This window comes from Abrus precatorius, unplaced genomic scaffold, assembly GCF_003935025.1.
Source record: "Abrus precatorius isolate BTA unplaced genomic scaffold, Abrus_2018 Scaffold3, whole genome shotgun sequence".
In the NCBI taxonomy this organism is placed as follows: Eukaryota; Viridiplantae; Streptophyta; class Magnoliopsida; order Fabales; family Fabaceae; genus Abrus; species Abrus precatorius.
The window spans coordinates 19,520,916-19,541,947 of record NW_020874373.1 but is presented as its reverse complement, the minus strand read 5'-3'; the positions used below and the strand labels follow the sequence as shown (position 1 = coordinate 19,541,947).

The 21,032-nt window shown below is 35.2% G+C and overlaps 1 protein-coding gene and 1 pseudogene across 4 annotated transcripts; one reads left to right on the top strand and one right to left on the bottom strand.

The window, feature by feature from the left end:
* The first annotated feature begins 288 nt into the window (after nt 1–288).
* On the top strand, nt 289–9,179 carry LOC113861280 (annotated as a pseudogene).
* Nucleotides 9,180–12,652: 3,473 nt separating this feature from the next.
* On the bottom strand, nt 12,653–19,717 carry LOC113861930 (COP9 signalosome complex subunit 3). Of its 4 annotated transcripts, none has more exons than XM_027495043.1 (11): nt 19,378–19,717; nt 19,153–19,268; nt 18,442–18,688; nt 15,472–15,529; nt 15,273–15,362; nt 14,933–15,004; nt 13,972–14,061; nt 13,622–13,780; nt 13,411–13,532; nt 13,141–13,213; nt 12,653–13,067 (listed from the first exon to the last, which is right to left on the bottom strand). In XM_027495043.1, exons 1-11 carry the CDS (start codon nt 19,560–19,562, stop codon nt 13,002–13,004), a joined length of 1,278 nt encoding a protein of 425 aa, XP_027350844.1. In that variant the 5' UTR covers nt 19,563–19,717; the 3' UTR covers nt 12,653–13,001. The 4 variants fall into 4 exon arrangements, with proteins under 4 accessions (XP_027350844.1, XP_027350842.1, XP_027350845.1 ...); XM_027495044.1 differs by having other exon boundaries at nt 12,756–13,067; nt 14,933–14,998; nt 19,378–19,680; XM_027495042.1 differs by having other exon boundaries at nt 12,774–13,067; nt 19,153–19,280.
* Between the last annotated feature and the right edge of the window lie 1,315 nt (nt 19,718–21,032).

Genomic DNA, 21,032 nt, shown 5'->3' with positions numbered 1-21,032 from the left:
TATATTTAAATTTAAAATAAATTTTTTACAACTAGTTCAAACACATCCAACGTGTGTAGACTTTCCTAGCTACAGAGTCCTACATATTCAGGCCTAACCTTGACCCAGAAGTTGCCACTATCCCAAGCTATGACAGAGATGTTGCACTTCCACCTTCTCGCTTGCCAAATAATTAGAGTAATCTTAATATTTCTCAAAACATATAGGAATGATGGCCATTTAAAAAAAAAAAAAAAATACATTCCAACTAAACCTCCTAGTGTTGAATTTCTGAGTCTCTAAACAGTAACCAACTAGGCCAGGCCAGTTAGTGCCACCCCTGCCCCATTCCATCTTTCCCTTCTCTTCCTCCCTCCCACACTGCAAAATCCCACAACCAAACAAAGAGCAGTGATTCTACCAAATCACATTCCCTCCAAATCTGCAATGCTTAAGACCTAACTAAGATCATTCAATGCTCCAAATCTTCAATTCTTAAACTCAACAACAATGGACATCCTCTTCGCTCAGATCCAAGCCGACCTCCGCTCCAACGACGCTCTCCGTCAATCTGGAGCGCTCTTACAGGCCCTCCAGCAGTCCGCTGCGGGCCGCGACATCGCCGTCATCGCCAAAACCGCCGTCGAAAAGATCGTCGCTGCGCCGGCCTCCGCGGTCTGCAAGAAGCTCGCCTTCGACCTCATCCGCTCAACGCGCCTCACCCCCGACCTCTGGGAAACCGTCTGCGCCGGCATCCGCAACGACTTTCACTTCCCCGACCCCGACGTCACTGCCGCCGCCGTCTCCATCCTCGCCGCCATCCCCTCTTACCGCCTTGCTAAACTCATCGCCGATTGCAACAAAGAGATCTCTGATTGCTTCGACTCCCCTAGCGACAACCTCCGTTTCTCCATCACTAAAACCCTCTGCTGCGTCCTTGCCCGCGATGACCTCGTAACGCTCTGCGAAAACAACGTTAACCTCCTCGACCGGGTTTCCGCATGGTGGGGCCGCATCGCCACCAACATGCTCGACCGTTCCGACGTCGTTTCGAAGGTGGCGTTCGATTCACTAGGCCGGCTATTCCAGGAGTTCAGTTCCAAGCGGATGAGCAAGTTGGCCGGCGATAAACTCGTCGACAGTGAAAATTCCCTTGCTATCCGCTCCAATTGGGTGTCCTCCATGGTAGATTTCGTCTGGAAGAAGCGCTGCGCCCTCATGGCGCGTTCCCTAATCCTCCCCGTGGAGAATTTCCGTGCCACCGTGTTTCCTGTGGTGTATGCCATCAAGGCGGTGGCCTCCAGCAGCGTTGAGGTCATTCGCAAGCTCTCCAAGTCTTCTTATGGTGCCAATTCGGGTGTTGAAGTTGACTCCCATGCGGAGAAGCTGGTGGGGGTTTCCGATGTGGTTACTCACTTGGCACCGTTCTTGGTTTCAGCGTTGGAACCGGCATTGATTTATGAAGTGGGGATGAATATGCTGTATCTGGCTGATGTGCCTGGTGGGAAGCCTGAATGGGCGTCCCAATCCATTATTGCCATTCTCACTCTGTGGGATAGGCAGGAATTTGCTTCTGCCAGAGAGAGTATAATTAGGGCGGTTGTTACCAATATCCATCTCCTTGATCTTCACATGCAGGTGATGATGATGATGCCTCTAGTGTTATTTTTTTTTGCATCCATGAGTTAGAGATCAGGTTAATTGTTATCCTTAGATATAAGGTTATGTATTTCCTCTAGTTGGTTGAGGGTTTGTTGTTGTATGTGTAAAATGGTGATTTGTTAGCCTATGAATTAGGAAAAGTGTCAGGACTTTACCAGTCAAAGACATAGCCTTCTAATTTCTAGAATTTAGGTTAGTTGTTATTTTGTGATCTAGTGCTTAAAATGTCTTATGTTTTGTATCTTGTGTGGTGTTGAATTATATAAATATAGAATTAGATGTTTGGCTGGAGATGACGCTGCTTGTGCTTGATATGGCAATGCTTATCATGTATAAATGGCTGCTTGTAGGTATCACTGTTCAAGAGGCTACTTTTGATGGTGAGAAACCTGAGAGCAGAATCGGATCGTATGCATGCTTTGGCGTGTATATGTAGAACAGCACTTTGTGTGCACCTATTTGCCAAGGAAAGTGTAAGAAGAGGGCAGAAACCTCTTGCCGGAACAGACATAGCTTCACTCTTTGAGGATGCCAGAGTGAATGATGATCTTAATAGCACTACAAGTAAAAGTATATTAAGGGAGGAGTTAGTTGCATCGCTGGTGGAAAGCTGCTTTCAGTTGTCCCTGCCTTTGCCTGAACAGAAAAATTCAAGCATGGAGAGCAGGGTCATTGGAGCTTTGGCATATGGAACTGGTTATGGTGCATTAAACTGGATTGAGCCTGCTTTGGAAGTGGTGGAGGTTTGTCGGCCATGTGTTAAATGGGATTGTGATGGCCGCACTTATGCAATCGACTGCTACTTGAAATTGCTTGTTAGGCTGTGTTACATTTATGATACTCGGGGTGGAGTAAAAAGAGTCAAAGACGGAGCTTCTCAGGACCAAATTTTGAATGAGACTAGATTGCAAAACTTGCAACGTGAACTTGTGAAGGACTTACATGAGGTACTTAAACTCGTATGCTATAAATTCTGCGACAATGCCATCTAAAGATTTCTTATTCTGACAATTAGATGTATGTGGTCTGTACCTTCCAAACAGTATTTTTAGTAATTATTGAAATAATTTTTTAAGGGTAAATTAACGAGGAAAATCCTTCAACTTTACTCCACAGGTAATTCATCCCTCAGGCTTTCATTGTAGCTGTTTTTCCCTGAATTAAGACATCCATCATGAGACTGAAAATCAATAATGAAATTTGGTAGTTGATGGGGTGAGTTGTCGCTGTCATCAGTCAGTTACTCGCCTCCATGGTGTACTGAATTATTTTTTCCATGTTATGCAGATATTTTAAAAGTCTTTTAGGACAATTTTTATTATAAAACCTATAGGATGTTTTTCTTCAAGAGAAATTATATATTATGTGACTATATTGATACAAGAAGAATGAATATTTTTACTTAGATAATCAAATTTATAGTGCGATGCCTTTTGAAAATATGATATATTTATCTCTAGCCCCTTTTACATTTGTTCTTTGCATTTGCACCCTTCTATTTTATGTATGTTGTTGGTATGAATCAATTCCTATGTGATTTGAGTTTCCTCAAACACTTGAACATTGTTAGACTCATAAATATAATCACAAAAGGATAAATTTTCTCACACACTTGAATCCTGCATGTTAATGTTTTTTATTGTAACAGGTCAATACACCAAGAATATTGGCCCGCCTTATTTGGGCTATTGCAGAGCACATTGATATAGAAGGATTGGACCCACTCCTAGCAGACGACCCAGATGATCCTCTTAATGTCATTATATCAAATATTCACAAGGTTCTTTTCAATGTTGATTCAACTGCAGAAACAACTAATAGAGTTCAAGATGTACAGGCAGTTCTTATATCTGCGCAACGGCTGGGATCACACCACCCTAGGGCTGGGCAAATACTTACCAAAGAGCTTGAAGAGTTTAGGAACAGTCCTGTGGCTGATTCTGTCAGCAAGCATCAATGCCGATTGATATTGCAGAGAATCAAATATGCATCAAGTCATCAAGACAGCAAGTGCGAATATTGTGACATTCATTACTACTTGCATTGTGAATCTACTTTTGCAAATTGTCACATGTCATTCATGTGTTTCCTCAATTCATTCTTTCTCTTTAATTTGGCGTGATCCTTTAAATGAAAATCCAGTTTGTTAGAATTCCGAAAAATTTTACTACTGCAGTGTATTGTTAGTGCTTAATGGCCATTTTTAATGTTAACATACGATCTTTATTAAATCATAAACTGAATTCATTGTGATAATTTAGTATGATTGTGTCTCTTATTACATAACCTTTTTTGCCAGGTGGCCAGGGTTTACTGCAGCCAGAGGAGATTACCCATTTAGCCACCACAAATTAACTGTTTAGTTTTATGAAGCATCTGCTGCTCAGGATAGAAAGTTGGAAGGATTAGTTCACAAGGCTATTTTAGAGCTATGGAGACCTGACCCCAGTGAACTAACCCTTTTGCTGACAAAAGGTGTTGATTCTACTTTACTAAAGGTTCCTCCAACTGCAATTACTTTGACTGGAAGCAGTGATCCCTGCTATGTTGAAGGTTATCATTTAGCAGATTCAAGTGATGGGAGGATCACTTTGCATTTAAAGGTCAAGGCCTCCACAATTTATTTCTTTCTTACTCAATTATTTATTGTTCATGTACAACATTTTCAAAAATTTAAGAAGGATATTTGCATTTACTATATTGCAATGGTCATAATAATTTATAACATAATGACAACAATTTATGACAACAGTTCTTCACTTTGATGTGAAGCATAGTAGATTAATTTTTAATTTAAAAGGTGTGGGGGAGCATGATATCTATCGTGTTAAAATCCAATGTATGTGGCACATTGATTTCTTTACCGGCAGAATGTGCCCCATTTAATTTGATGTACTATTGGTTCTATCTGATTAAAATCTAGTTATGTTGTGAAACTTATGTTCCAATGTATTGGTAAGGAGTTCCATTAGTGTGTGTGCAGGATTGATCAAAAGGTAAAAGAAATATCTGTTGTATTTTGGCATGCAGCAGCTTCCTAAATGTGGATTCATGGTATCTTTGAGGAAATACTGATATTGATTATTAATGCCTTGGATATTTTTCTATAATCCATTTATGAAGAAATTACAATGGAAAGCTAGAATTGCTCAATACTTTCATCTTTAAAGTTCAGTAATATGGACAAAGGATATTATTTGTTCTCCCTATTTTGGTGTTTCTCATAATTTATAAATGAAAAATATTTCAGGTCTTAAACTTAACTGAGCTTGAATTAAATCGGGTGGATATACGTGTGGGATTATCAGGTGCATTATATTATATGGATGGTTCTTCTCAAGCAGTGTGGCAGTTGCGTAATCTTGTTTCACAGGTTACTTCTCCTCTAAGGTGCATATTCCATTCCAGTATGAGATGACTATTTTGAATTTTCATCTTCAAGACTATGCTTAGGAAAAAGGATTGAGATATTATGTTTTGATTATATGGTGTACGATCTGCGTTGATATATACAACTATGATTGTATGGACTATGCAATAATCATGGGATAAATATATCAACTAGATTTATTCCTTATTTCTGTATTTATCGTAATCATAGTTGTATATATCAACTAACGAATAAATCAAACTAAATCTGTACAGAGAAATAAAATAAGAAATAAGCATATTAAACATGATACAACACTCTTCCTCTTCCTCAAGCTGGTGAATAGATATCTATCATTCCAAGCTTGTCTATAAGATCTTGGCGTTGTTTTGTGGGTAATTTCTTTGTTAGGACATCTGCCAACTATTGTCCAAAAGTCGACAACCTTTGCAAGAGCCCCAAGCAGCACCTTGTTTGTTGTTCCTCCTAAAATCTCTAGATAGGATTTCCGTTAAACAAAAAAAACTGCTGTTTTCTCTCTCCCTCTAATATCCTAAACACATTTTTTATGCCAACAAAGTTTTAAGGATGCAATAAAGGTGCCTAATCTTTCCATGATAAGTTAATAGAACACAATTTGAAAGGAAGGATCTTGGAAAGCTAAAGGGTTAGTTCTTCCTCTGCCAACAAAGTTTTAAGGATGCAATAAAGGTGCCTAATCTTTCCATGATAAGTTAATAGAACACAATTTGAAAGGAAGGATCTTGGAAAGCTAAAGGGTTAGTTCTTCCTCTGCCAACAAAGTTTTAAGGATGCAATAAAGGTGCCTAATCTTTCAATGATAAGTTAATAGAACATCATCTGCCAACTCTCCCTCTTACGTATGGCCAGAAAACCCTAGTTCTCATCAATTTGAATTTGGAGTAGCAGCAAAAACACACTAAAATCTTAGGATTCTCTTTTCCTCCTCTCTTTCTTTCTCTTTTCTTACACTCTTGATTGCAATTTGCACATCAACCCCTACAAATTCATTTATCCCAAATAATTAAGAGATCAATTACTTCTAGTAATTGATACGTAATCTCTATAGGATTTACTTGTCAATTTGCCCAGTGTTGCAACTTGCAAAATCCACATGATAGAGTGAGCACCTTGTTTTCACTTTTTTTGTATAATCTTTTTAAAACAGAAAACAACATTAAACAAGATGACAAATTTGTAATTAAAAGTGAAAACAGAAAACATTTTCAAAGACCCAAGAGCCCTTATTCTTCTTCTCGGTAGTTGTTTTCTTCCCTCTTTTCTATCTCAAAATTGTTCTTCTTATATTGAAAAAAACCATGCTAGTAGCTCTTTGTACTTTTCCTGTTTTTGGAGGATTTCTTTCTTCTTTCTTCTCAAAATTGTAGTTGTTACTTGTTATAATTTAGAAGCTGCCACCATTTACATGCATGGTTATTCAATTGGGAATCAAATCATGAACTCGAAGGCGACATTTCTGAATCATGAATCAAAATGTATTGTGAATAGTAAGATTCATGATCAATAATTAAAAATGTCTTGAAAAGTATTTTAATGGGAATTTAATGTCTAATAACTTATGGTTAACAAATTGAAACGTAAACTTTAAATGGAACCCAATAACAAAAAGTTTCAGTTTAAATTCAGCTGTATAACTCCTGAAAAATACAAAAATAATAACAAATGTAATTTAGTTATTATTATAAAAATATAAAGTACCGAAATATCTATTTGAAAAGGATTATATCATAATCATAATCATAATTATTTAATTCCTTTTAAATTAAAAACCTTGAACTATCATATTGATTATACTCAATTTTTGGCCCAAGTCCACTAACAAATTACTTGGCCAGTTAAATCGATTCAAACCATCTTGGCTCATTATGTAGTTTGCCCACATTCAAGCATGCATACTGGTTTGACCCAAAAAAATAAAAAACAAAGCAGAAGCATGCATATTTGTGATTGGTGTTTTTCTTTTTGTTCGTCTAGTGCTTCCTGTTCAGTTTTGGGCCTCATTGTGTTGTTTGACTTTCTGTCTTTTGGGGTTTTGGATGGGTGATGTTTTTGAACCGAGAAAAAGGAAAAGAAAATGACAACTATGCCCTTCGTTTTCAAGCTTCAGCTTCTGCAATGTAACTGTCTCACGAAATTGAGTTCAGTTCCAAGTTTCCAACCTCACGGACAGATTTTGTCATTTTCTCTCCAAGCTCATTAAAATATTTGCCAAAAAGAAACCCCAAAATGGTGTTCTCCTGAACTGGGTCCTGTGTGACCCAACCCAGTTTTATGTGTGAACCGAGCCTGTAGGAATCAAATGAGTCATCGCAGATTCACAATTTAGATGTGATGGAAGCAATTCTAAATGCAATTTGAAGTCAAAATTGATACACCTTGCAACCTGTACTGATGGCTACTGTTTCGATATCGATATCTATCGTTTCACCTCTTTTTGTTATTTCTTCAATTGTTGGCAGCTTTGATGTATATTATTGCCCAATAATTGAAGTTTGGAACTTTGGACTTGTGTTAATTGCTGGATTGTGCTAAATTGTATGCTAATTATTGCTTTTAACTGTTGTACTTGAGAATGTTTGCATCCTCTCTTTACACAGTAATTCTTAACAGTTCTATTTGCAATAGCTTCTGGATCTGCGTTTCTGATGTTTTTCCCCTCTCAGGATCCAGTGCTGTGCAGTGTGACAGTTGGCGTTTCCCACTTTGAAAGATGTGCCCTTTGGGTTCAAGTGTTGTACTACCCATTCTATGGTAGTGGTGCTGTTGGAGACTATGAAGGTGACTATGCAGAAGAGGATCCTCAAATCATGAGACAGAAGAGAAGCCTAAGGCCTGAATTAGGTGAACCTGTGATTTTGAGATGTCAACATTATAAAATTCCATTGACTGAGCTTCTCTTGCCGCACCAAATATCACCTGTAGAGTTTTTCCGACTGTGGCCCAGTTTGCCAGCTATTGTAGAATATACTGGTACATATACTTACGAAGGAAGTGGTTTTAAGGCTACTGCAGCTCAACAGTATGGTGCATCTCCTTTCTTAAGTGGACTGAAAGCCTTGTCTTCCAAGCCATTCCATAAAGTTTGTTCACATATTATCCGAACAGTGGCAGGGTTTGAGGTGTGGATTTGTTATTTTGTTATTTTTGAAATAGTTAAAGGATGTCTTGTTAGGTTCCTTTCCTGGAATCACCTAGTTTTCTTAGTGATATTGGTACTCAATTTCTGTGCCTTGTATGCTTTTTCTTGCATGTTTCTACTTTGATGGAAACAGTAAATATGTAACTAAACCAAGAGAAACTTGCCCAACATACAGTAGGATAAAAAGGCAAAGGCTATAATGGGGATTATATGCATTGAGTTAGACATTGCACCGTTTGAATTTACTAACTCTTCCCTTTTTCTTCTTCTCTTTGATGGAATAGATGTGTTATGCTTCTAAAACTTGGCATGGTGGCTTCTTGGGCATGATGATTTTTGGTGCCAGTGAAGTGAGTAGAAATGTGGACTTGGGTGATGAGACAACGACCATGCTGTGCAAGTTTGTGGTACGAGCATCTGATGCATCTATAACTAAGGAGATCGGATCAGATCTCCAGGGTTGGTTGGATGACCTTACTGATGGCGGGGTGGAGTATATGCCTGAAGATGAAGTGAAAGTAGCTGCTGCCGAGAGGCTTCGGATATCCATGGAAAGGATAGCCTTGTTAAAGGCAGCCCAACCACGACCCAAGACCCCAAAATCTGACGATGAAAATGAAGAGGATGATAAAGACGACAATAAAGAAAAGAAAGATGGTGATGAAGATGAGAAAAAGGGGCCTTCAACACTATCGAAGTTAACTGCTGAAGAGGCTGAACATCAAGCACTTCAAGCAGCAGTGCTACAGGAGTGGCATATGCTCTGCAAGGATAGAAGTACCGAAGTTAGTTAACTATTTTCCTTTCTGTTTTAGGTTGCTGTTTTTTCTTCTAGGTTTTTCGAGAAATGTATGAGTATATTCTTTGTACTCTTTATTTTACATATACAAGTTCGGTAGAAACTAAAATTTGCCCGAGAAACGATTGAGTGTATTCTTTGTATTCCCCTTCTCACTTTTTCAGGAAATTGCTTTGTACATGTAGCGGCGCGGCTATTGATATCTTATTTTATATTTGAGCATTTGTTGAAAATGTAAGTCATCTTTTTAAGGGTAAAATGTATTTACACCTGAAGTTTACTTCGTTTTCAGATTCGTTTCTTGTATTCCAATTTCTTCTGATTTCTTCCGGCAGTTGCTAACGAATTTTTTCTGAAGTAAATTCATGAAATTAGTTTTCAAGATTGCGTTGGTTAAGTATTTTAGTTAGATTTAAAAATCTTTTCATAGTCTTTCACTTCACATACTTCATTCAATTTAGACCTTTTTGGTATAAAGTAGTAATAAAAATACAATATAGATTAAAATGAATGGTAATGATAAATTTGAAATATCTTGCAAAATTTTATGATACACAGGTTTTCCTCTTGTCAACTAGTGCCAAACATGCAACAGCTTAGCAATTATAATATTGTGTTGCATGCATCTCCTAAGAACAAGATTGGTATGGAAAAATAAATCAAATTAAGAGAAAACTTTATTTTAGTCTAGTTCTTCGTGTTACAAACATTAGTAACTTTAATTAGAAGTGTACAAAAAATTCAAATTTAATGATTCAATCTATAACTAAAATAAATTAAATTTAAAAAATTAGATTTTTTAAAATTTAGACATTCAATCTTTTTTTTGGTTGAGTTAAATTTTGGATCTCATAATAAAACCAATTTTCATGCTTTTAGCGGTAGTTCGCTCCAGCGATTTATGCAAGCCTACATCCATATACACGTTTTTCATTTTCAGCAGTAGTTCGCTCTAGGGCACCTGTACAAGCCTTATGCGCCCAAATATACGCTTTTCAGTTTGTTAAATTTGTTTCTTGCGGCATCTATCGTATTACTTTTATATTTATTTATTTATATATATATATATATTAATAAATTTTATATCTTATAATAATATTTTTAATATATTAATTTGTAATAATATTATATAATATTAATTTATATTAAATAAAATAAAAATATAGAATATTATGAATATATATATATATATATATATATATATATAAATCCTTCTATGCTAAGAAAATATATTATTAAAACTAGATTTAAATTTTGAAACCAGTTTTAATCCAAATTTTAAAACAATAATATAAATTGATTTAAAATCCAATCTACGTAATTAGATTCAAAATAGATTTAGACGGGATTTATACAAATCTAATCAATGCTCATCCTTAACTTTAATCTTTGACTTTCAAAACTTATCATTTTAATCTATACCCTTATAAAATGACATTTATTTTAATCATTTTATTTATACAAAATGATAATAAAATAAAAATATAAATTTATTTTTTAACAAATTTAAATACTAAAATATTTTATAATGTTGATGACTAAAATGATACATGCATACAATTTTATGGACTAAAATAAAAACTTACTCAATTTTCATGTGAGTGACATTGCACAGGGAATAGTGTAGAATTAAGTGAAAAATAAAGGTTATCTATCAGAGATAAAGACATACGATATATAATTTGAGAATTCACCTTGAGGGTGCTCAAGAAAAGCAATTTTTTTATTTCAACCCATGTAGAAAACTAGGGATTCACCAAATTTTGTAATTATGCATTAGTCATTTCTATTTGTACCATTTCAGGCAAGTTAAGTCAAGAAATAGTTGATCCTCTATTTGGCTACTTACACTAGACTAAACCACCTCAAAAATGTATTGTTATATATAGGGTGAGCATAATGGATACAAGTTCATTTTTCAAATTACTAAACGCAACAAAATTACCTGAATTCTCTCCCCTTGCATTTGAACAAGTTCGTCAACAGTGACTACCTAGATAATTTAACGGTTCAACCTACTGTAATTCCGTTTTAGCACCATCAAATGGTGATTCCTCTTGAAAAAAGTAAGACAATAGTCATTCGCTATCCATCTAGTCTTTTCCTAGTCAAGAGTTGACGAACCATCAAAATGTTTTGCGCAAGGGATGGTTATGCTATCAACATACCAATAATCACAGTAAAATGAAGACGTTGAGTTTGAGGACCTAAAGTTTATTCCAATCTTTTACAAATAAATAAATCAGTGGGCCGAATGGAAGGGGGATGGATTAGAGCTACATATCATTGCCTGTTGAATGCGATTTAATTAGGGTTGTTTCAAAATATTAAGCAGCATCTTATAATGTTTATACGAAAATTTTGTAAATGTTGTACCTGCTAACATTGAGTAAGAACATCTCCACCATATGCAGTTTGAGAACACAACCTCGAGAATATAATTTAGTTTGGAAAATCTAATTATAGTAATTACAACTTAACATTTATGGACCAAACCCTTTCGCCTATAAAATTGTGGAATGTTAGTCCCTCACAATGTAGAACATCCTCTTTTGTTCTTGTTAGTTAACGTTAAAAATGAATAACAATTGTCGATGTGTTATGAGACAACTTGAATTCTATATTAGGCTTAAAACAATGACTTATTACTCAAACCATGGAACTCTTAAAATGTGGAGATTTTTCATTTTGGCAAAGGAATACCTCCAATGTTCAGGTTTCCTCCAGCATTGCCAAAAACTCCCACGTCATATCATGGGTTAGCCACTCCACCACCCCAAAAGCTCACTGCTACAGATCTACCATCAACACACATCACCTATCTTTCATCTCCACCATTGCACAATTGAGAACCAAGTCTTCCTCGCGTCCCCATAACCTAGCCCTTCCGTCACAAACTAAGTTGCACCTCCATAAACTTGACATGGTTGTCATTCATCTTGCACCACTGTATCGCCACCATCATGCACCATATTGAGTTTGTCACAAACCTCTACAACTATTAGCCTCCACATAAATCACCATTGCCAACCGTTAAGCTCACAGCTCTACCGTCCAAACCAATTATGATAACTCCAATTGGAATTTCTAATACACTGCGATAACACGTGTTTGTTAACTCGTTATTTGAAGATAAAAGGATGGGAAAGTTATGAAGGCAGTGCAATTCTACCTCATCGAGAGAATGTTTTTGGTGTTAACCATCCGAAGTTCGACTACAATGGAGAGGTCACCAAAAACAAAATTTGAACTTTGGGTTCTGATGTAAACTTTAGTATTAATTCTAATGAAAGACTAAACCATCAAAGCCTCACTATTCTGTCAATAGTGAGGTGGTTGGGGATGATGCTAGAGGGAAAGGGAGGAGAGACAGGTACATGAATGAGTGGAGAAAAGAGTTGTGTTAAAGAAGAATGATGTAAAATGAGTAGCCCAAAGGTTTTAAAAGCGAGAAACTAAAATAAAGGAATGGATCCTAAATAAAAGTTCATTTCAAGGTTTTCAGAGATTTCAATGTCAACAATCTATTACTCATTCTTAACATCAACTAATGGTAGGGATGAAAGATGTCCTTGAATCTCAGGGATTAATGTCTTAATTTATAAATTCAAGGACAAAATTGAATAATCCCGACAATCTTGAGGAAGTGTGTGAGGGTTTCGTCAAAAGGTGTTAGTAGGATATCAGAATTCGTTTCTAACAAATCTTGCTATTTTACTTCAGAGACCACAACATTTTACTGCATCAAGCCGCAGACAGGATACAAAAAAGGGCAAAGAATGCAGTAAAGCAAGAGTCAATAGTTTAATAAGCAAATGCAGTTCAACATCCTCCCAGCTAATCCTTTACATAACAAGACTCTGAATCATAGATGAACTCTTTCTCCATCTAGGAGTAAAATAAACCAAACTGCCATTTGCACTAGTGAAAGAACAAGGGGTAAAAGGCAGATGGACCAATTCAATGCATCATTCAGATCATAAAATCTTGGATGAACAGATGGCCTTGCTTTAAATGTTGAATTTTGTTGGAACATCAAAATCATCAAAATCATACCTCTGCCGCTCTCTCCCAACCTAAGAAAATAGTTCGACTTGTCGTCAGCATACAATTTCCGATGACAGGACGAGCAAAATAAAATGCGCTCACCTTAGATAAGTACAACTGGTCACTTGAAATGTGTTCATCCATTGTAGTTAGTTTCCTTGACAGTGCCATTATTCTGCACAGGAGGGGAAAATTACAGAGGCAGATCACCAATTTAACCACTAAATAATAATTTAAAAAAAAAAAGACAAAAAGAAAATGCAGGCAGCATATTTATACTCTTTAATTTTCAGGTGAATTTTATTAATCCGATTATATACATTGCAGGAAAAAGTTCCCTAACAGGCTTACATAAAAATATCAAAAGCTTACCTCTGGATTGATGAATCAATGTGCTCTATCATCTCACATGTTTTATACTGCTCAGGATCCTCTAAGAATCTAACCATTCCATCCCTCTGGTTGATTGTTGCATATATCTCACCATCCTGAATCTGTAGTTCTCAAATATGTGATTAATAAAGAATAAATTAACATGTTAAAGGTACAAAGCATCTAAAAATGACATCATAATGGGGACCACCATTTGTAGCACATGCATTTCTGCTTCCTTGGGGCTATTTAACTGCACTGAATTGGCTATATCTTGGAGAGAAAGGGTCAAGTATGTCTGAGTCAATCTTTGAATATTTCGCTTATACAAGGACGATACAACCTGCTTAACCAGTCCAAGATTATTGTCCTGAAACGAAAGAAATACCATGAGGCACTATTAGACTGTCACATAAACATACATTTTAAGAGAAAGCCTAATAAGTAGCCAAAATACAGAAGAATTGAAAGTTAGACTAGGTGCAGAGACAAGGTTGTTCTAGTTAAAATGCCTGAAACTTCAAATAAAGTATAAGACAATAAGTATGAGAATGAACCCACATTTTCAAACTTCTCTGTATTTGTCTTGACACAAGCCTCTAATTCCGCAATCTTTGCTGTGCCATAACTATTTGCCAAATCCATGTAAGGCTGCTCATATTAAAAACAACCAAATAGGGTTAAAATGGCTCAAGTCACAAAAGTCCAATATTCTAGTAAGGAATATAAATGAAATTCAACAATGTGTTTGAAAGCAATGAACAAAGGAGAAAAAGACAAGTACAATGACAATAAAAAAAGAAATTTATGCTTTATTCAAGTCTGATGGCACCAAAAAAAGGAAATTTGAACATACAGTACAAATCTTATATTGTGGGAAGCTACAAATTCAGTCCTGTAAACGGCAATCTGAAATAGCAAAAACTGCAGCAGGTATATAGTAGTAAGGGCCTCTCAATGGATATCTCTATTAAGGATAGCTATATGGCCTTGATGGCGATAGTTTACATAATAACAATGTCATATGATAAAATTGCTGAAGAAATGCTACTTGTACTCTGTACTAACTCTGCTAAGCCACACATGCAAATCCGCAATTCTATTTACACAAGTCAGATGATTTAAGACTAGCACATGACAAATTCTTAATCTCCAGACCAGAAAATTGTCTATCTGTCTGTCAATAAAAATTCAAATCATAAACAAAAGTATTGTTCAAATAGATACATTTCTCTTGTCCACCACAAAATTTTAACTAAATCAGCTGTCATTGCCTTTTTTTTACCTGCAGGGGGAGGGAGTGAAGAGCTTTTGTCACCCAATACAAGTTAAAGAAGATAAGCAACCATGTGAAAACCAAAGCCAGCATAGCAGCAACGACATATTACAATTAAAATTAGGATAACCAAAATTACATCAGAAAATAAGAGTCATTTAAAAAGAATCGAAGTCATGTGAATGTGCAAAACAAATTGTCAATGGCCTTCCCACCTCACTAACCTCAACTAAATTATATTTGTACCTGACAAAAAGTCTTTAGGTTCCTTTGAGCAACAGAAGAGGCATACTTAGGAAGTGTTATAGATAACTGCGACTGTACATATGAAAGGTCAGATGGTTAGTAACAAATGAATTGAAATAAAAAGCCCATACATACCAATGTCAAGAAAAAAGGACCTATACACAAAGATTGTCTCCTGATAAAAAAGATGAAATATTGAAAGTGAAGCATGAAACTATTGATTTTTTTTCCATTAATTTATTTGGCAGAAAAATAATTCTCAACAATATAAGAGCAACAAAATTTCAATTTGATGCATTTATTATGCCATGTCAAGTATGAAACCAATAAAAATCCATACCTGTCCATGATGAATGAGAGAGACCAATATATACTTTTTGTAAGCTTCAACAGGTATAGCATTCATGGAAGACATTGGACCAGTTACAACCTAAAAAAGTATAACCCATAAGCTATGACAAAGAGTGAAACCAAGAGTTTGTTATAAGAACAAACCATGGCCAATGTAAGTGTGCAGTGATATATAACAGATGACTTACATTATGTAGAAGGTCCAATGCTTTACGGAAGTGCTTCTGTCCAATGCATATCATACCCCTGTCAAAAAAAATTAGAGTTGGCCACAGTAAGCATTATTCCTCATTTATAACAAATGACTAGAATCATAATCTAAATCCCCTAATACTAGTTACAGTACTTATCAATCTAACTTACATGAATTTCAATTTAATTATGGTCAACATTAAATAAGGCAATAATTTCCAGGAACCATATCCACTAACATTTGAATAGTCAGATATTCACAGGGAATTCCAAATTCTAGATGATGCAGATCATGGGAAGGCCAGGAAATTTCAGTGTATTTCAATGCAGATGAATTCTTGGTTTGAGTACACCAGATCTGGGGCAAGTCTGCATGGGATGAGTATTTCTAGGCCTAGATATGGGAGAGAGAGAGAAGGAGTAAAAGATGCAGAAGTTGAAGACAGAAACAACTCACAAACAATTGATGAAGGAGATGGAGTGGGAGGTACGGGAGAGAAATTAGAGATAGGAAGAACAATGATAGTGGTAGGAATAGAAGATGAAGAGGATTTAGAAGTTGAAGATGTGAGAAATAATCGGGAATATGGAAATCTTCATTCATTGAAGACAACATCTTTGAAAATAAGCACTTTATCATCAGAAGAAAGGCATTTGTAACCTTTGTGTGAAGGGGAGTAACCAAGAAACACAAACTCCTGACCTGAGACCAAAATTGTAGCTTGTGATGATTATGGGGATGAGGAAGTGGGAAGCAAGCACATCCAAAAACCTTTAGGAAGTAACAGTGGAATTGATTGAATAGCATTTGTAGGGAACCTGTCCTTTTACAGCAATGGTAGGAATCTATTGATGAGGTAGATGGCTATGATTGAAGAATGGTACCTGCAAGGGAATAGAAGTATGAAGTATCACAGAATGGGCAGAGAACTTGTCTAATCCAGGAATGAGATTATGAACAAAGCATGTAGACCCCAGGACCCAACAAGGAGGAATAGGAAAAAGAGAGTGATGAGGAAACAATACATTTGGTAAAGAGATTGACAGTTTAAAACATCATATGGCATCCTGTTGATAAGATAACATGCAGTAAGAACAACTTCAATCCAAAAATGATGTGGAACATCTGAGTTAATGAAAGAGTGTGTAGTTTCAATCAATTTTTATGCTCCACAATCCCGTTTTGTTAAGGAGTATGAGACCACTAAGTTGGATAAAGAATGTCGCCATAAAGGTCTAAAATTGTGTAGATAAGTATTCGCGTGTATTGTCATGTTGTAACTTATGAATTGCAATTTCAAATTTGAGTCATAAAAAGAATGGAAGTCAGAAAGTAACTCAGATCATTCTATTATTAAATATAGCCCAGTAAATTGGAAAAAAAAAAAATCATCAATAAAAATAACAAAGTATGTAAAAACCTAATGTAAACATAATATGACTAGGACTCCAAATATCAGAGTGAATTAAAACGAGAGGAGAAGAAACCCTGCATAACTAATAGGAGTGCCTTGAACCGGTGCAATTGATAAGGATTGTGCTGAAGAAGGTTCATTGAAGGAGAAATTGAACTTGTTCCCACACAAGATACACTTTGTTGGTTTTATATGCTTTATGATCAAATTCGGTGAGACACTCTGACAGAATAACAGGGGTCACAAGGAAAAGTTGAAGAAATGTGCTCTAATAGCTGGTTCAGTTTGCTGAAGCCAGAGAAGATAGTTCTTGTCATTGAGCTTCTCGATGATGGTGCAATTGAATGTTGTTGGACCAAAAGAAGTCAAAGGTGAATGTGAATTGAGTGGAACAGCATGAATTGGTGGCAGCACTGCTGAATTTGGCATTGGTGGTGGAGGAAGAGAGTATCATTCCAAGATATGGGGATCTTGATTGGATCAAGAGGCTCTAGAATCTAGATACCATGTAAGATTTTCATAGTATCATCGAGAGAGAGAGAGAGAGAGAGAGTAGAGAAACTAAAACTGTAATTACTGATTCACCCAAATGAATTTACAATGAGATGACTCTCATGTAGAGTGAGGCTCTGTTAGAGTTGTCACTGTGAAGGCTAACAGACCATAAAGACTAAGCAAACTAAAACAGAAAAATACAACTATCTATCTTAACAGAATAACTAATCAGGAGTAGTGCTCTAACAGTGGTTGGTAGAAACATATAGTGAATTGGAAAATTAGATAGAACATTGATTTTCACTTCACACGGTAGTGTCATGATGTATTTTAGAGGAAATGGCCTTGAATTTGGACTAGACCCAACCCAGCCCACCAAAAATCAGCTCATGAGGTGAGATCTGAATTACCCAGATTTTAGAAAGTTCTATTTAGACCATATCTGTAGTTGATGTAGGATCTCTCAACATCCTCTTCCCTTTTTTATAATGCACTGCAAAAGCTGTAGGGACAAGCAGATTGCGTTGGAAAATCCACCAGATTAGGATGATAGCACTGAGAAAGCCATGAGATTAGGTGCATTTTTGGACAATTGATGATGGCTAATATCAAATCTATAATAGGCTCTAATACCATTTTGAATTTGGGTTAGGCCTAACTCAATCTCAAAAGCTAATTCATGAGGTAAAGATCATCTAAGCCTCTTTAAGTTTTACTTTGCCATATCTATAGTCAATATGGTGTCTCAACAAACCTAAACATGCAAAAGTCTTATTTAACTTTTATAGGAGGAGAAATTGTTTTGTCCAATCAAAAGATGCAAGTAATCACATGATACTTAATCAATTTAATAAGAGATCATACATTTTCACCATCTAGCTAATTAATTCAATAATTCCAATAGTAGGTTCTTGTCATCTGGGATGTTCGTGTTTCACTCTTAAGCATTAGATACATAAACATATTTAACAGAGATGAGAGTCCAACAAAACACAAAGGCATATTCCCACACCACTATATTTTTCTCTTGAGAAAGAAGAGAAGCGAAAAACATACCCATAATAACAGTAGAGAAAAAGGTCCCTTCTTTGTTCTATTTCAAAAACATCATCCTCCAATATGGATAGACCAATTTTATAGCACTTTGACAACAAGCAAAGCAGAAGAAACTCCGAATGCAGTGGAGTCAAGTGTTCAGTGGAGGGCTGAAGTTTCCTAACAGCAGTGAACAAGGGTGCCACTCCTCGCATGGGAGTTTCAAGCAACATTACTAGCTCCCTCAACTTCTTACATACCAATGTAACTGCAAAAGTATCAAAAACATAAAACAGTTATGCAAAGAAGAACAAAGACATTAGCATTTTTTTATACAATTCCAAAAAAGAAAAAAAAAATCCACCAAATTAGTGTAATAGAAATTATAAAAATGTTATTTTAGCCCTTAGAGTTCTGTGCTACAGTTATTTAGGTTCATTTGAAAGAACTTATAAAAATAGCTTACAATTCCCCTAAGCTCGTTTTAGATTTCAATAAGTTTCTTCATAACGCGTGTAAGTTATCAAAATAAGCATTTTTCAGCCTATTTCAATAAAGTTTATAGCCAAAGGTACAGTATCCACCTTAAACAATAAAAGATTATTGAAAAAGTGCATAATTGAACTGTTATCTAAACGCACCCTTAGTCAAGCACTAAAATGACTTTTTATAAAATTGAAAACATTTTAGGGATTAATTTGGTGTATTGATTGGAGAAAAAGAAGCGAATACATTTTTCGGGTGCCAAGCGAATTTGATCAGCGACGCAAGCGTTGATGAATCGGGTAATGAGTGGAACCACCGTCTCAGCGTCTTGTTTTGAATTTTGAGCAGATGCGAATGCCTCTCTGTGAGAACAACTGTAAATTGAGCCCCAAATCACAAAAGGAAAAGGAAAATTGTGTGTGTGTGTGTGTGTGTGTGTGAGAGAGAGAGAGAGAGAGAGAGAAAGATTACAGGACATAGAGGAAACCGAGAGAGTGAGTGGAGGGGTCGAGTTGGGTTAAGAGGGGAAAGAGCCGAGTCGACTCAGTTCGTAGCGAGTCATCGGCTTGCTTGAGGATGGTGTGAAGCCTAGCAATGTCTCCTGGGGTGCTCGAGAGCCCTTGGATTTGGGCAGTTAATGCTTCCAGCGGATCCATCTCTTCTGAGTTCTGATTCGCCCGTTCCCACGATTCCAACTCAGTTCAGTGCTTCCCTTCTTCTTTTCCCTCACCGTCACTCCCACAACCCACGCCTTCCCTCACTTGGGCCTTTTATTTCTCTCCGCACCCCTTTGATTTCCCCAATTCTCTTTATCTTTTCTCCTCTTCAACTTTCATTTATAAACATCTATTTTATCATCCTTTATCTTTTTTCTGTCATATTTATTGTCTTTTTTATTCATATATTCGTATGTTTTAATAAATGCAAACACTCACAAAAGTATTTGTTAAACATCTTTTTTATCCCTTTTCCAAATATTCAATTTTAAATTTAAAAGTGATTCTTATATTTTAAAATTTTGCTTTTGAAAAATTAAAAAGAGTTTAAAATAAAATTATCCTATTATATATACAATACATTTAGTCTCTGTCCTTTCTTATGGAAATTATGTTAGCTTAATGAATTAAATAATATTTTTTTAAATAATTAATAAAATAAAATAAAAATTTATTTTTTATTTGAGGTAAAATTTATCACGTAAGTAAATATTTCATATTTAAATCGGACAAAAATATTTTTTTATTTTTAATTTAATTATTTCATCTAAAAGAGAAACGAAGCACTTCACAAGTTGATACATGTCACTGATTTCGTATAAAAGAGAGACGAAACAATTGACACGTGTCAAAATTATTAGTAAATCGTCTCACTTTAGGATAAAAGCATAGGATATCGACACGTGTTTGCATTTTAATTATTTCGTCCACATTTGAGATGAAAGACATTATCATTTCTTTCACTTTTGAGATGAAACCCTTTTTATCCCCTGGTCAACTCCCTTCCACTACATCTTTTTATCCAGCAAAATTTGACTAAATAAGGCTACAAATTTGCATATCCAAATCACTTTGAAGGAGAAAGAAATGTTCCTAAACTTTTGAAGATTGGAAGAAAATTTAAAGTTAGTAAATTTTGAATATTTTTTCTAGTATTTTTGTTATTGATAAATTATTAAAATTAAATTTTTTTAATTATTTAAATAAATAGAGATAGTTAAAATTTATGAATATTTAATAAATATATTTTTGTGTATGTTGAAATTAAAAATTAATTTTTTAGATATTGTTAAAAAAAATATAGAAGTTAGTAGATATTTAATATTAACTTGTTTAATTAAAAAAAATGATGTTATATTTGTTGTGAATATTTATTTTATGTATGTAGAATACGTATAAAAAATATTACATTTTTTGTAATATAAAATGATGTGAAAAATAATAATATGTTTATGTGTATTAATAATAATTTATTTTTATTATTTATATAAATAAGTATAATTGTATTTATTTATTGATATATATTTTTTTACAAATACAAGATGAGTGAGATTATTATTATTGTATATTGAAATGGAAAACTTGTTGTTAGAAACGAAAGTATGACATTTGAATGTAACAAAAAAAATG

What these genes read in the sequence shown, in the direction of transcription:
- LOC113861930 (XM_027495041.1), bottom strand. Translation starts at nt 19,562, where the DNA reads ATGGATCCGCTGGAAGCATTAACTGCCCAAATCCAAGGGCTCTCGAGC. An exon ending in ACCTAAAGACTTTTTGTCAG is followed by an intron (nt 14,062 to 14,932) that starts GTACAAATATAA and finishes TAATATGAGCAG; the next exon opens with CCTTACATGGATTTGGCAAA. An exon ending in AAATGCATGTGCTACAAATG is followed by an intron (nt 13,533 to 13,621) that starts GTGGTCCCCATT and finishes TGAGAACTACAG; the next exon opens with ATTCAGGATGGTGAGATATA.